Below are 15482 nucleotides of genomic sequence, written 5' to 3' on the forward strand. Positions count from 1 at the left end.
TCACCTACCTCACAGGGTTGTTGTGTGGATTAGATGAGCAGGGGGAGAACCATATAGGATACCTTGAGCTTCTTGGAGAAAAAGGTGGGATATAAATGCAATAAAAAATAATAGTAATAGTAATAATAGCCACCAATTCAGCCAAGGTGACATTTGGAATCCCCACCACCAAAGTTTTGGTCTTTCTGTTCCTATCCTAACTCACCTTATTGATATACTGAGGAGTAACATCAGAGGCATCAAACCCCATCTCTTACTCCTGAGTCCCAATTCAGTGATGTGTGCAGATGTTACAGGACTGCACCTTTTTTTAAAAAAAAGATATTTTATTAGATTTTAACAAGAAAAAAATTTATAAGACAGTAAATAAAAAAACACAAAAATATGACAACACAAAAATACAAAACTACACACATTTAACATAGAGAAAAAAGGGAAAAAATAAAAAATAAAAATCCCTCTTTTTAATTTCTCACCGTTCATTAACTTATTTTCCTGACTTCCTCACACCTCCCTTTTTTGTATTCCATTTAAAAATTGGTTCAGCAAATTCATACCCTGTTGATTTATCCTTAATTTTTTCCCCTCACATATTATAGCTTCAAATTTTCATCCAGTATCAATTCATTCTTACATATTCTTATTTTGCCTTATTACTAGAACCCCTTCATTTCGTTTCAACGTCATGAACATTCAAAAATTTTACAATGTTTCTGTAAATAAATTTTAAATTTCTTCCAGTCTTCTTCCACCAACTCTTCTCCCTGGTCTCGGATTCTGCCAGTCATTTCCGCCATTTCCATATAGTCCATTACTTGCATCTGCCATTCTTCCAGGGTGGGTAGGTCTTGTGTCTTCCAATGCTTTGCGATGAGTATTCTTGCTGCTGCAGTAGCATACATAAAGAAAGTTCTATCCTTCTTTGACACCATTTGGCCGACCATGCCCAGGAGAAAGGCCTCTGGTTTCTTCAGGAAGGTATATTTAAATACCTTTTTCATTTCATTATAGATCATCTCCCAGAAAGCCTTAATCCTTGGGCACGTCCACCAAAGGTGAAAGAATGTACCTTCAGTTTCTTTACATTTCCAACATTTATTATTGGGCAAATGATAATTTTTTGCGAGCTTGACTGGGGTCATGTACCACCTGTACATCATTTTCATAATATTCTCTCTTAAGGCATTGCATGCCGTAAATTTCATACCAGGACTGCACCTTCATAAAGGCTCTCTGGAGTTGGCCGTGAGTGGCCTCTTTAAAGAGAGATGCATGCTGAACAAGTCTAACTGTGCATGACCAGCTCACCCCATGCACAGATTAGCCTCAGTGTAGTCAGCTGACACTTCAGCGCATGTTAGAGTCATATGGCTGGTCCCTTCCCTCTGCATCACTGATTCAGAAATCAGACCTCTTGGGTCTTGCCCCCACCATCAGTGACATCCTGGTCAGATAAAGGATGGAAAGGAAAACAGAGGTATAGCAGACTCTCTGCTGTGCTTTGTGGTTTCCCTCCCTCCTTCCCTCCCTCCCTCCCAGTGTCCCCAGTTTCCTACTTCTCTGCAAACTGCTCCTTTGTCCCTCCAAGCAAAATTCTGCCCTAGTAATTTCAGCAGAAGCAGCACAAAACCAGGAGGCCCTCTGGCTAGAGAGTGGTGGGATGGGAGGGGGAGGGTGCTGTCAGTCAGGCTGGAAATCATAGCATCCTCGAACACCTGCTTTCAGTGACAGCAGTTCAGAGGTATGGCAAAAGGAGAGAGGACTGTGTGCGGTTGTGGAGGGACCCTTCATCAGGCTAACACCATGTCTCCTGCCTTTCCACTTAGCAGAAGCAATCTGGGAACTTGGTTTACAATAAACCTGCATCAGGAGAGGGTGGGGGTTGGCTGAATCAATGCCTGGAGTGCCGGCATCAATGCTGCTTCTGCCTCTTGGGCCTCTGTGCACCGTTTTCAGCCTCTCAGCTGGAACTCTCAGCCCAGCAAGGCTAAGCAAGAGTGTTTCTCCTCTTCTAACAATCTTCATGCCTCCCTTTATCCCCCTCCACCAATTCTTGCCATCTCCAGACTTTCCCCCTTCCGTCCGTCTCCTCCTCTGCCTATCTCAACTGTCAGGTTCCAGCCAACAGCCTTGTCCTTTAGCACTCATAGAATCATAAAATTGTAGAGCTGAAAAGGATATCCAGGGTCATCTACTCCAACTCTTTGCAATGCAGGAATCAAAACTAAGGCATCCCTGACAGATGGCAATCCAACCCCTGCTTAAAAACATCCTTCGACCACCTTCCGAGGGAGCCCACAGCTCTTACCACCAGAAAGGTCTTTCTGATGTTTAGTTGGAGACTTCCTTCTTATAAGTTGAATCCATTGGCTCAGCTCTTGCCCTCTGAAGCAGCAGAAAGCAAGCTTCCTCCATCTTTCATGTGACAGCCCCTTTAGATATTTGAAGGTGGCTATCTTATCACCTCTTAGTCTCCTCTTCTCCAAGCTAAACATGCCCAACTCCCTCAACCATTCATCATAAGGCTTGGTTTCCAGACCCTTGACCATCTTGGCCACCATCTGCACATGTCCCAGCCTGTAAATATTCTTCTAAAATGTTGGTACCCAGAACTGAACATAGTATTCCAGGTGTGGTCTAACCAAGATAGAATAGAGTGGTGCTATTAGTTCCCTTGACTGAGACACTATACCTCTGTTGATGCAGCCAGGAATAGCATTAGCTTCTTTTGATGCTGCATCACACTGTTGACTCATCACAACTGATTTGTGTTAAGCTAGATCCTTTTCACACATACTACTGGCAATCTAGATGCCCCACATCTTATATTTGTACAGCTGGTTCTTCCTGCATAAATGTAGAACCCCACATTTGTCTCTTTTGACATTCATTTTACTGGTTTGGGCAAAAGTCCTCCAATCTGTTAAGGTCATCTTGAATTCCGATTCTGTCTTCTGTGGCATTAGCTATCCCTCCCAGTTTGGTGCCATCTGCAAATCTGATGAGCATCCCCTCAATTCCTTCATCCAAGTCATTTAGAAAGATGTTAAACAACAATGGGCCCAGGATAGACAGAACCCTGTGGCACCCCACTTGTCACTTTCCCCCCAGGATGGCGAGGAACCATTAATATGTACTCTTTGGGTTCGGTCAGTCAACCAGCTGCAAATCCACATAACAGTTACCTCATCCAGCCCACATTTTACTAGCCTCTCATAAAATAAGTTTATAAAATTATGCATGGCATGGAGAAAGTGGATAGAGAAAGGTTTTCCTCCCTCTCTCATAATACTCGAACTCATGGACATTCCAATGAAGCTGAATGTTAGAAGATTCAGGACAGATAAAAGAAAGGACTTCTTCACACAGCACAGAGTTAAACTATGGAACTCACTCCCACAGGAGGTCGTGATGGCTGCCTACTTGGGTTGCTTTAAAAGAGGATTTGGTAAATTCATAGAGGAAATGGCTATCAGTGACTACTAGCCATGATAGATGCTATGCACTGCCTTCATGGTCGAAGGCAGCAATGCATCTGAATACCAGTTGCTGGAAACCACAGGAAAGACCTGAGTGCTTTTGTGCTCAGGTCCGATTTGCAGGTTTATCAAAGGTATTTGGTTGGCCACTGTGAGAAGAGGATACTCGACTAAATGGGCCTTTGGCCTGACCCAGTAGGCTATTATCATGTTACATTCTTATGGGAACTCCTCCCAAGCCTCTTGGCAACCTTCAGCCACCCTCTTCTATCCTGGCCCCCTTCCTGCACACGCCTCCCCCTCCCCCTAGTTCTGACCAGATCCAGGGTGTGCTGATCCATCTAAATTCTGTTGCAGTTTCTTTCAGAATAAAACTGCATGATTTCACAAGCAGTCACTGAGGTTTCTTTAAAACGACTCTGTCAGCAGCACCATCGTCAGATGGTGGGTTGTCCATCCTCTGCTGCACAAATCATCAGCAGTGCCGTAGATGTGCTGCATGTGGGGACTTTTCTGCAGCAACCTTTTCTTGCTAGCCACTGCAGTGATGGCTCTTGATTCCAATCCACCCATTAAGCTCCATCCCTCTCCTCCTTGGAAACGCTGAATCTTCTTGTGGGTGCCAGCAGCAAAGTTCCTTCCCAGGCTATATAGGCAGCATTTTCTGCAACCTGCCAGGCACTTTCAATTTGTACTAATTGATTTGATGTCATTGACAAATGCAGGAGAACAGCTTTTGTTCCCATCCCTGGTCACCCTCTCCAACTCCCAACCACACACTTACCTCTGCAATTTAATTTGACCATTGAAATATTTCTAATTAGAGTTTCCAAGCACTGAATGCAATCCTCCTTCTGATGACTGAGGGGTCCACTCCTGGTTGTTTATTACTTAATCAGCTGTGTGTGTGAGGGTGCATGTTAAAGGCCCACACAAAATAGAGGGAATCAAAGCTAATTCAGATCTAACAAGTTGAAAGCTCCTTTCCTTTCATCACACTTTCTATGAAGCTTGGGATTTATTGGGGGGGGTATATATGTATATATAGACTTTGTACCTTTGCAGTCATCTTAGATCAGAAAAAATGTGTTGGAAAGGGAGAGAGTATAAAACAAAATCCATGAGCTGGTCTCCATAGCACATCTTTAAGTAGCTGGGCTAATTCAGGTGTGTCTATCAGGCAGCACCTCTTGGGGCTTATTTATTTCAAACTGACCTTGTGCCAGAACTGTAGCCCTTGAGCAAGACCACAGCTAGCAGGACAAACCAGAGGATCCAGTAAGATAGATAGATAGATAGTCTGTAAAGGTACATTAACAGCATCAACAACAAATGTTAAACAAATAGTGAAGAGTTCAATTTTCATTCTTCATGTCTGCCTCAAAGATAATAGCTTGTCCAGGAAGCATTTAACAGAATAGTTGTGTTATAAATCAGGTGAGGACATCACTCCCAACAGACATGTGTGGGAATGGGGGCTGGGTTTGGGACCCTCCTTTATTGACCTATGTGACAAACAGTAACTACATTTCCAGAAAGCACTTAATAATTTTCCTGTGAGCTGACTCTGATCTGCTCATTGCTTCCCGCCCAAGCTATTTTCCAGATCTTTGCAAATTGAATTGCAACATTCATCTAGGGCAGACTTTGCCAATTTGGTGCCCCCCCCCCCAAGATGTGTTGAACTACAACTCCCATAAGCCCTGGCATCGTATGGCAGTGCTGGCTGGAGTTGATGGGAGTTGATGTCCAAGACACCTGGAGGGTGCCAGGTTGGCAAAGGTGATTTAGGGTTTTCCATTGTTTAGCTCTCTCCATTCTGGCAGCTGCTATTGAAACATAATATATAAAACTGTTCCTGGGAATCTTTAAATAAACCTAGCAAAGCATCTATTTTAATTGAACACTGAATTCTGAACAGTGAATCCACAGAGTGCACTGCTGGGGCAAATGACTCATCAAGGCACTTACTCATGCCCAGAGGTGAAACACTTTCTGCTAGAAGCATTTTAAAAGGAAGTTGAAATTCTCAGGAAAGTGGAATCTAGCACCCAGGAGGACCACACTTGTTCAGAATTCTAGGATAGAGGCAGGCCTGACAGAGGAGCTGACAACTATGTTCAGTCTGAACTCGTGGACATCCAATGAAGCCGAAGGCTGGAAGATTCAGGTCATTTTCACACAGTGCATAAAGTATAGAATTCGCTCCCACAGGAGGCTGTGATGGCCACCAGCTTGGGTGGCTTTAAAAGAGAATTAGACAAATTCATAGAGGAGAGGGCTATCAACAGCTACTAGCCACAGCTGGAGGCAGCAATGCTTCTGAATACCAGTTGCTGGGAAAGTGCTCTTGTGCTTGAATCCTGCTTGTGGGTTTCCCTTTGGGACACCTGGTTGGCCACTGTGAGAATAGGATGCTGGGCTAGATGGGCCATTGGCCTGATCCATCAGGCTCTTCTTATGTTCTTGTGAGTCAGTAGCCAAACCTGGGAGGCTGGATTGCCAACAAGTGGGGGTCAAGGTTTTTAGGGTTCTGTTGCTGTGAGTCCCAGCATTGAATGCCCTGTGAGAAAGCGGGACTCATTGGTTGCCTTGGGCCTTGAGACATTGCATTCCCAGTGACCAAAGTGTTAAAGCTTCCAGAGGCAGACTTTGGGCTGTGTGAGCAGTGCGCATGCACTGGGCAATGAGCCAGGGGGCACCACCTCAAAGCTCAGTAAGTGAGGCACTGGGCTTTGGGATGGAGGCATGAGACTCTGATAGAGTCCTAGAGTCGTCCTACCTTCTTCCCAAAGCCTAGTCAATGCTTTCCCAGCCTCCTTCACAAAGCCCAGTGCCTCCTTACCCTCCTTTGGTAAGGCAGCACCTCCTTCCCAAAGCCTGGCATCTCCTTACCTACCTTTGGGAAGGTAGCATGAGTGTGTGTGGGTGTGTGTCAAATTTTGGCCTCACAAAGGGTGCCAAAGTACCCAACTCAGCCAATGAAGGTGCTAAACCTATTTTCTGCAAGGCTCTGTGGGCTCATTCTTTCTGTTAAAAATTCGCATGCTGTATTTTTAATTCACCTTTCATTTGCTTTCTTCTCAGGCCATGGCAATGGGAATGATGACGGAGTACTACCACTTTATCTTCACCACACTGGTAAAGTATCTCAACCACACACCTGCCTTACTGCCCTTTATTGGTATCCACAAAGGAGGAGGGGGGTAACCTGCTCTCTGGCTCAAACTGCACCAGCTAAGTTAGAGTTAGGAAGAACCATTTTTTAAAAAGAGAGAAAAGAGCAGCAGTGTCCAGATCAAAGGAATTAATAGCACCGCTCTTTTCTGCCTGTGTCCAGTTCTGAGCACCACAATTTAACAAGGATATTGACAAGCTGGAAGGTGTGTAGAGGAGGGCAACCAAGATGACCAAAGGTCAGGAAACCAAGCCTTATGAGGAATGCAGGAGGGTGACTAGCTCTTACCACGAGAAAAGTATTCCTAATGTTGGGTTGGAATCTTCTTTATCATAACATGCGTCCATTGGTTCAGGTACTACCCCCTGGAGCAGCAGAAAACAAGCTTGCTTAATCCTTCATGTGGCAGACCTTAATCCTTCATGTGGCAGACCTTCAGATATCACCTCTCACTTGTGTGAGAGGTGATATCTGAAGCTAAACATACCCAGCTCCAAGCTAAACATACCCAAGCTAAACATATCTCCAAGCTAAACATACCCAGCTCCCTTCCATAGGAGTAGGCAAATAACACAGAAGGTTCAGTTTTGAAGTATGCAGAGCAAGCCCACTGTAGAGCAGGTGGGAAATCCTGTCCTCTGCCTGCTATCTTGCTCTCTCCCCTCTTCATTTCTTTAATAAACTCCTCTCCTGCTGTCATGGAACTCAAGGCCACACACCTGGAATTCCTTCCTAGATTGCCTCCCATCCAGGTCCTGGACAGACCCCCAGACCTCCTTAGTTTTAGCAAGAATGATGCTCCACACACCCTCAGACCATGTCACAGAACCAGATACCCCGCTCCCCGAACACATGCCTGGAAACATCCACATTTAATTTTTTTAACATTCCATCCTTCCACCAAAATGAAAAGACATTTTAATTACTGCTGCCACCGTTATCTATTTGCAACAGTTTCTTGCAACTCTCTGATAACCTCCTATTAATCAGGCCCAGCTGAGTCCTGTGGACTTTTTTTTTTTGCGCACAAGTACAAGCCTGGAGGTGAAGATGAAGAAGGAGTGTGTGGGAGGGGAAGAGAGCAAGAAAGAATTATAATAAATTAATAGATAAGCAATTACAATTAGTGCCACTTCCCTGAAATAACAGCTGTATCGTGGGACAGATATTTTAAGCTCCTGCTGCTCCAGGCTCTGTTCTCTTTGGAGCTGCCAGTTCTGCCATAAGAGGCCCCTGGGAGGGGGGATGGAATTAGTCTGTTGTGTTTCTCTAAAAGGTCCCCAGTGGACCCTGCAAGCAATACAGGTCGGCATTAGACAAAGGTAAGGGAGCAACTGTTCCTACCAAACAGAAACGTTGAAAGTGTAGAGCAGCCTTCACTAAGCTGGGGCCCTTTAGCTGTTTTGGACTATAAGCCATCAGACTCAGCCAGTACAGCAATAGGATACTGGGGCTAATGGGAGCTGTAGTCCAAAACTTCTAGAGGGCACCAGTTTTGGGGGGTGCTTGTGTGTAGCCTTGCAGAGGATCATCCTGAGTCTGACTGTTTGAAGTGGTATTGTACTGCTTTAAATGTACAGGGCAGATGGGACCTGCCTCAAGCAACTGCTCATTGTTGTGACTATTTATGTCCCATAGTCACAGACACACACAAAATTGCAATCCTTTGGGGATGTGCAAGAGGTACTCTTGACAGCAGAGTATCATGAAATGGTAATTAATTTATTAATAGCTGTTAGGATGGAAGAAGCATCAGGTGAAATCGTGAGAACAGAAGGAAATAAAAAATTAGGAAATAAAAGAACTAGAATATGTTGTTTGTGAACTTTTGAAATGTGCAGTTTTTAATCAAAATATTTATGTGACCCTGTTAAGATTTTTGATTCATGCTTTGTGGAATGAGAAAATGGATTGTGATCCAACAGAAGGCAATACAAAAATGTAAGCAACAGCCAATGACTAGCCACAAAATGCAAACAGCCTTGGCTATAGACCTGCCTGGAAGCCCAAATGTTTCACCCTCTGTATTTTCCTTCTGATAGTGCACATCTGTATGTGTGCCTTAAAGAAATGTTGCAGCTGGTATCAGCATTGGCTGTGATTAGAGATGGCTCAGCATTTTCAATCATTCTCCATTTACATTCAGAAAAAGCTCACCAGCTTTCCTGGAGCTCTTTCCTAATTGATCATGTGTGGTGATGGTGCTGGGTCCACGTGTACCATCAAGTTGCTTCCAGGGAATTGTGGTTTGGGGGCACATGTATGGTTGATCATGCAGTGAATGTGGATGGTTCAGCACCCTGCCCTAGACACGCACACCCAGTTTGCTTATTCATGCAGCAGAGCCTTGTTTTATAAATCACATGCCATTTAACTAGCTCATGTAGTTCCACAGCAATCAATACAAGCTAGCTTTAAGTGCCTGGTCCATTGACTGCTGGCTGAGCATATGCAGAATCTCATTTAACATTCTAAGCCAGATGAGAACTTTTGAGGGGAATAGCATTCAAGTTGCAATACAGCTGATTGTGACAAGTTCCAGACAAATTCGTATTTGAAAGCCAATGTGGGGTAGTGGTTAGAATGTCAGACTAGACCCAGGAGACCAGGGTTTGGATCCCCACATTGCCACAAAGCTGTGCTAGGCACTGCTTCTCAGTCTAAACCAGGCTTCCTTAATCTCGGCCCTCCAGATGTTTTGAAACTACAGTTCCCAGCATCCCTGACCACTGGTCCTGCTAGCTAAGGACCATGGAAATTGTAGGCCAAAAACATCTGGAGGGCTGAGGTTGAGGAAGCCTGGTCTAAATGTGGTAGTTGTGGAAATTAAATGAGGACAGTTGAAATGAGGAGTGAAACCAGTGAGGGCGAAGTCAAAGTGAAAAAGAATAGTGGAGCTGATCTTAATCTAAGAGTTTTCAAGTTGTTTCTTTGACCAAGTGGCAAAAGTTCTGGTCTGAGCCCGGGGGTGGGGGCAGGGTCTGAGTTAGCCACCAACAAGTGAAGACTATAGCCCCCACCTGTGATTCCTGATCACTACATTTGGGAAATGTTTGGTGGACTGATTAAATGAGGAGGGAAAGAACCATGTGTGCCACCTTGAGCTCCATAGAGGAAAAGGTGTTATATTAATCAAACAAGCAAGCAAGCCAGCCAGCAAGCCAAACCAGGTTAATTCTAACCTTGGCACCATCAGCAGCTATGGCTTTTGGTGAAGGTGGGAAATTGTGTGTGTGTGATTCCTTGCTAATTCCCTGGCTCTGCTAATTCCCTGGGCTCTGCTCACAGGCCAACCATTCACTAGCATGAGATACAGGTTTAAAATAACTTCTCTTTACAGATTTTTCTAATGCTGTTGTGTCCTCCCAGCCAAATGTTAACTGGGATGCTGCTGAGTGCCATTTCCTTTCCCTTCCATTGGGGTCAGCTGTTCTTGCTCCTTCCTATGAAGCAGAGCAACCACCTCACTCACCTCTCTTTCAAGCCCCATTTAGATGAGTTTGTGGTAGGTTTAAACTGCAGACCTCCTGAAGTGCAGACCTCTCTTTGACGGCAGGAATTAATATTCCAGCTCTGCTCTGCAAAGCCCTGGGAAGTATTAAGGAAGTGCACTGGACTGGGACTTGCAAATGCCCCCTGTGCACACTGACTGCCAAGAGGCAGGCCTGGGCTCCCTGCCAGCACTTTGCCTGAATGGTTCCCATTCCACCTCTCCTCCACTTATTGCTCTCTCACTTGCAGACAGTGGAGGTGGATCATAAAGTCAAGAAACATCTTAGCTCCTCTTTGATGGTGGTCTTCAAATACTGAGCACTCTAGCTGTTGGCACTGACAGCCAACAGGCTGCCAATTAAACAGGGCTAGCTCACCCATGAGGCAAGGTGTGGTGACCACCTCAGGTAGCAGAATCCACAGGGGTAGCAGATCCCAATTTTGATCTTTCTTCCCTCCTTGTTCCTCATATATCTCTTCTCTCACCCCTTCTTCCCTAGTAGGGAGAGAGTGCCATTTTGGGGCCCTCTGGTGTCAAAATGTATTTGGGCTGGCCCTGCAATTAAATAAAAATAAAGAAAAGTCTTTTGAGGACTTGAAGGAAATTCTTCCTAAGATTGTAATGTGTATTGGTCTCAAACTGGAAGATGGCCAAGAGCACATCTTCCGACTACAAGAGGCTCCTGTCAGGCAGAAATGGAGGATTCTGGGTCAGGGGACCAGGCCTGTTTGTAGAAGTCTGAGATGGTCAAGAGAAAAAATACCACATTTTTCTCTCTCCATCCAGTTTAATGAATGTAAGATGAGAAACTCTGGGTTGTACATGTGGGAAGTGGGTGAAAATTTGGTGATCCAGTCAATGCTCGCACTTCTCCTGCCAGATCCTGGCCAATGCAGTGATGCTAACTGGGTTCCCCCAAACAAGGTTCAGATTTGTTCATCCAGTGGGATGTAGAGTAAGGATTAATCAGTAAAACCCACAGCCTGAGAACTGGAACTGGAACAAATCACTCAGTCTGTTATTGTACAATGGTTAATGATATTCCAAAATGATAATATCTGGTGGAGATGTGGTGTTCTGCGTGATGTTCTACATGCAATGAATGGTAAATTTGCAGTGGGCAAATTACTTCTGTGTCCCACTGCGCATGCAGATCCTACCATAGGCGCCGACTCCTCAAAAATTATTAGTTATATTAGTTAAGAAAATTATTAGTTATATTATGCTTTGTAAAATCACAAAATTATGTTGGTATTTTTTATTTTCCTTGTTTGACGATAGTTACCTTTTAAAATACATTCAGTAATGAGTTAAAACAAAGCCACTCCCGATCTAGAGAGGGGGTGGGGTTGCGGGCTCTCGATCCATCAACAATCTCGTGGGGCTGGTGTCAGCCCCGCGAGAAGCGGGGATTCCCCCTAGCTCATTAATATTCACCGCCCACGGCGGCAGCCAATCGGCTGCTGCAAAGGGCGGGCCCTCACAGGTTCACTTAAGGTCGGGGCAGCCCGGGGCTCGCCCCTTTCGTTCCCCCAGCAGCAGCGGTTTGGAGGTCTTGGGCCCCCCCAATATTTTTTATAAGTCGGTATGGCCCCCCCCCCAATATTTTTTATAAGTCGGCGCCCCTGGATCCTACCTACTCTTAGAGGGGTGGGCAGTCTAAAAGACCGGAGATGGCACAAATCTGAAGCAGTCATTTTCCCGTGGGCTTTGTGTTTCTCTCATGAATAGAATAGACTGCCATATTAGACTGAAGCATCATTATTGCCAAGGTTTATTTGGGCTGCTTGTGGTTTTGAGAAAATTTAATTGTATGCTTGCTCTACCTCTCCCCCCACTTGAAAAATTACAAGATGGTGAAAATATTAGCAATACAAGTATTCCAGAATGATGGGTTTTGATGCTTGGAAGTGGCATCTATAGCAAGATTTAATGCCATACTTTCCAAATTATTTCTTTCCCCCCCTTTCAAACATTTTCAATATTCTCTTATTGGAATTAATGCATAATTAATCAGCACCATAATTAACTGATGCAAGACAGGGAAATGCCTCCCAGCTGGAAACACCATTGAATCTTTTCCTAAAGCAACATTGGAGGACCAACTTCAGTGGGAATTTGCTCAGGCAGAGCAGCTGTTGAATTTCAAGGGGAGCCAAGTTTCAATAAGAGTGGTGAAGTGTCTCAGAGGACTTGGCCCCCCTTTGAAGACTGCCCCTCCCTTCCAAAAAAAGAACTAAATGAAGTCAAGGGGGAAGTAGATAAAGCGCTGAAATGAAGTCTCCCTCTTTCTTTTTAAAGGATCTTTATGCATTGGATCTAGAGCAATATCGCTACTCTGGAGTGAACCTGACTGGCTTCCGCATCTTGAACGTGGAGAATCCCCATGTCTCTGCCATCATTGATAAATGGTCTATGGAGAGGTTGCAGGCAGCCCCCAAGCCTGAGCCAGGGTTGATCACAGGGGTGATGATGGTACGATGGCCCATTTAAACTACTCCTGCCTTTTAGTGTGTGGTGCAAACCTGTGTTGATGAGGGCAAGAGGCAAGGGAGTTTGCATGTCAAACTGTTGCAAACTCTATTTTTGTCTGGTTCTGTTTTGGACAACGTGTTGGGAAGACAAAGCAGTTGCTTCTCTGTGGGGGGCAGTTAACGCAATCAGCTGTGAATCATCAGCAGAACTACACCTTACACATGAATGCATGTCACAAAATCTTGACAGCAGCTTCTATGGAATAGGTGTTTTGGGAGGAGGCAATTTAGAAGAAAGAAACTGCAATGGGATACAGTGTTTCATCCTTCCCCTGCTCACTGCCTTCCCTTTGCTGCTGCTACTCCTGCCTCTGTAGGATTCCAGATGCATGATCTTGACAGAAGGCCATTCAATGATGTCCATGTAAACTGGACCAGAGACTACCAAGATGGAAGTAGCAGCATGCTGCAGATGGCTCAGTTGACCTAAGGAGGCTGGAACCAAAGACTATTTTGGCCAAAATTGATTTCCTATAGTGGGGGTGGCATGATCATCATCATCACTTGGGAGGTGAAAGGCTTCCTTGCTCCTAGAGCTGTTATCAAAGCAAATCCTGTTCCCCTTCATTTTAGACAGATGCTGCCCTGTTGTACGATGCCGTCCACATTGTCTCCGTGTGCTACCAACGGGCTCCACAGATGACTGTCAACTCCCTCCAGTGCCATCGGCATAAAGCCTGGCGGTTTGGTGGACGCTTCATGAATTTCATCAAAGAGGTAAGAAGTACAATGCATCTGGATGGAACCTGCTTTTGCATCTTGAGTGAAGGGATGCGTGCTCAATGCTGCAGAATTGCTGTCTATGGTCCTGAAACTCTTGCATTTGCATCCTGGGCAAGCTTCATTGTTGCTGTCCATGGTCCTGATCTCACTCTAGCAGAAAGCCAGCTCGGGTGATTCTGAGCCTGCATCTTTGCTTGGGCCATTGCCTCTTTCTGGAGGCAAAGATTGCTGTGAATTAGGCAGGTGGTGGAGATGAGCCTAAGCCCAGTAACAAGTCGTAATTAGCTCCAGGTGCACGTACTTAGCTTGCAGAACAGCCTAAATTCAATCTCAGCCATCCCCAGATAGAGTGGGTTGGGGGTACGGACATACCCTGACATTCTGGAATGCCATTGCCAGTTTGAATAGTGTAATTAGTCTAGATAATACTGTGCTCAATGGGTCTGACTCTGAATACATTTGTGCCAGTGTTGCTTCTAATCCCATCTGGCATCTTTATTTTGAGAGACAGCTGCCCATATTTTTCAGGAGAACCCAGGACTAAGCATACATATGTAAAATACCAGTCCTCTAGGCTGGATCACAACCAAAGGAACATGATTTATCTTAGGGACAGAGGTGAAACAAGAGTAGAACAAGCTTCAGTCTCTGCAACCCCCAGCCATGGCTGGTGCTGAGCCCCCAACTTCTCTATCTCTCTACCTACCTATATAAATGTACAGATTAGGGCTGTTCGCTTCCCCTTCCAGTCCCTAGACACATCACATTATTTCCTTTCAAAACTTTGATCAATCTAACCGGAAGAGTCCGCGACCAGAAGGAGGAGGAACATCATGAAGAATGGAAGAAATTTAATGATTATTTAGTTAAATTTGTTAAGCTAAAATAACTGGAAATAGCATCCAGATACTTAAAGGGCTTAGGATTGTATCTATGTTAACTGATAAAATAATATGTTTAATACAAGAAGGAGAAGATTTAAAGATGTTAATGTTTAATTTAAAGGGTATTAAAATTGGGATTTGGAAAACCGTTATAAGGATATGCAATGAAATTCAACTAAGGGGAAACGAGGAAGTCGTTTTACAAAGTGAATAACTGTTATTTTCAATAAGGTTATGATTTATGTCTGTTATGTTTTGTTCGTTTTATGAGACCTTCTGCATGTAAGGCAGATGCTCTGCTACTGAGCTCTGTCACAAAGAATGGTGGCCAATTGTCACATGAACTTACAAAAGTATCTGTACTGAAACAGACTCTTGGTTTATCTTACCCATAATGCTCTACTCCGACTGGCAGCAGCAGGTCTCCAGAGTCTCCTGGAGACTCCTTTCCCACTCCTTCCACCTGAGATGTTTTCAAAGGGAGTTGCTGGGGATTGAACTCGGGACCTTTGGCACATAGCACAGGGGTACTTCCGCCAAACTATCAGCCTCCCCTCCACCCCCGGTATTTTTCTCTGTCAAATAGGAACACCATCTGCTGCCTTTCCTTCCCACCTTTCTCTCTTGTTGAGGAGTGTTTACTTGGTGCATCTGTCAACCACTTAGTGAACAGCTCAAAAACTCTCGTGGGGAAATTGGCAGCAGGCACGCCTCTGTTTTGGCAGAGCCACAGACTTGAGTGAGCTGAATGTCAGGGGAATGAAGTGGGGACTTCATTTTTCTCTGTGTTTTGGGTAATTACCATTTCCCTCGCCTGCAGCCTAAACAGCTTTCCTGACTGCATTTGGCATGCAGGGAGCGTCACTTGGATCCAAGAGGCAGAGAAGCCAACTGAGTTTCCCCATTGCAAGAGGCCAAAGCAGGGATGTTTGAACTTCCCAGTACACACTTCGGGGAGATGTTCTCTTGGAAAATAAACCATGCAAAGAATTTTTATTTTTTAATGGTAGACTGCCACTCCCTTAAAAATGTGCACTCCTGTAAGAAATCATCAAAAGGCATCACAGCTGTAGGACCTCTGAAAGACTCCAATCACCAATTTTGAATGGTTTTGTGCAGAGTTCTCAGAGTTGGCAATCTGGCTACCTGACTATGGATTCTGGCATGATTCAAGCAGACAGGCCCCCCATC

General features: G+C 44.7%; 1 protein-coding gene across 1 annotated transcript in view; it reads left to right on the plus strand.

Annotated features, from left to right (window-relative positions):
- The window catches only part of GRIK3 (glutamate ionotropic receptor kainate type subunit 3), a 185624-nt gene that overhangs the window by 124435 nt on the left and 45707 nt on the right, over positions 1–15482 (plus strand). Inside the window, exons 5-7 of the mRNA XM_081872420.1 lie at positions 6567–6620; positions 12452–12625; positions 13258–13401. Coding sequence (XP_081728546.1) covers positions 6567–6620; positions 12452–12625; positions 13258–13401 — 372 coding nt within the window. The remainder of the gene's footprint in view (positions 1–6566; positions 6621–12451; positions 12626–13257; positions 13402–15482) is intronic.

This window comes from Podarcis erhardii, assembly GCF_964252035.2.
Source record: "Podarcis erhardii genome assembly, chromosome: 7".
Taxonomy (NCBI): Eukaryota; Metazoa; Chordata; class Lepidosauria; order Squamata; family Lacertidae; genus Podarcis; species Podarcis erhardii.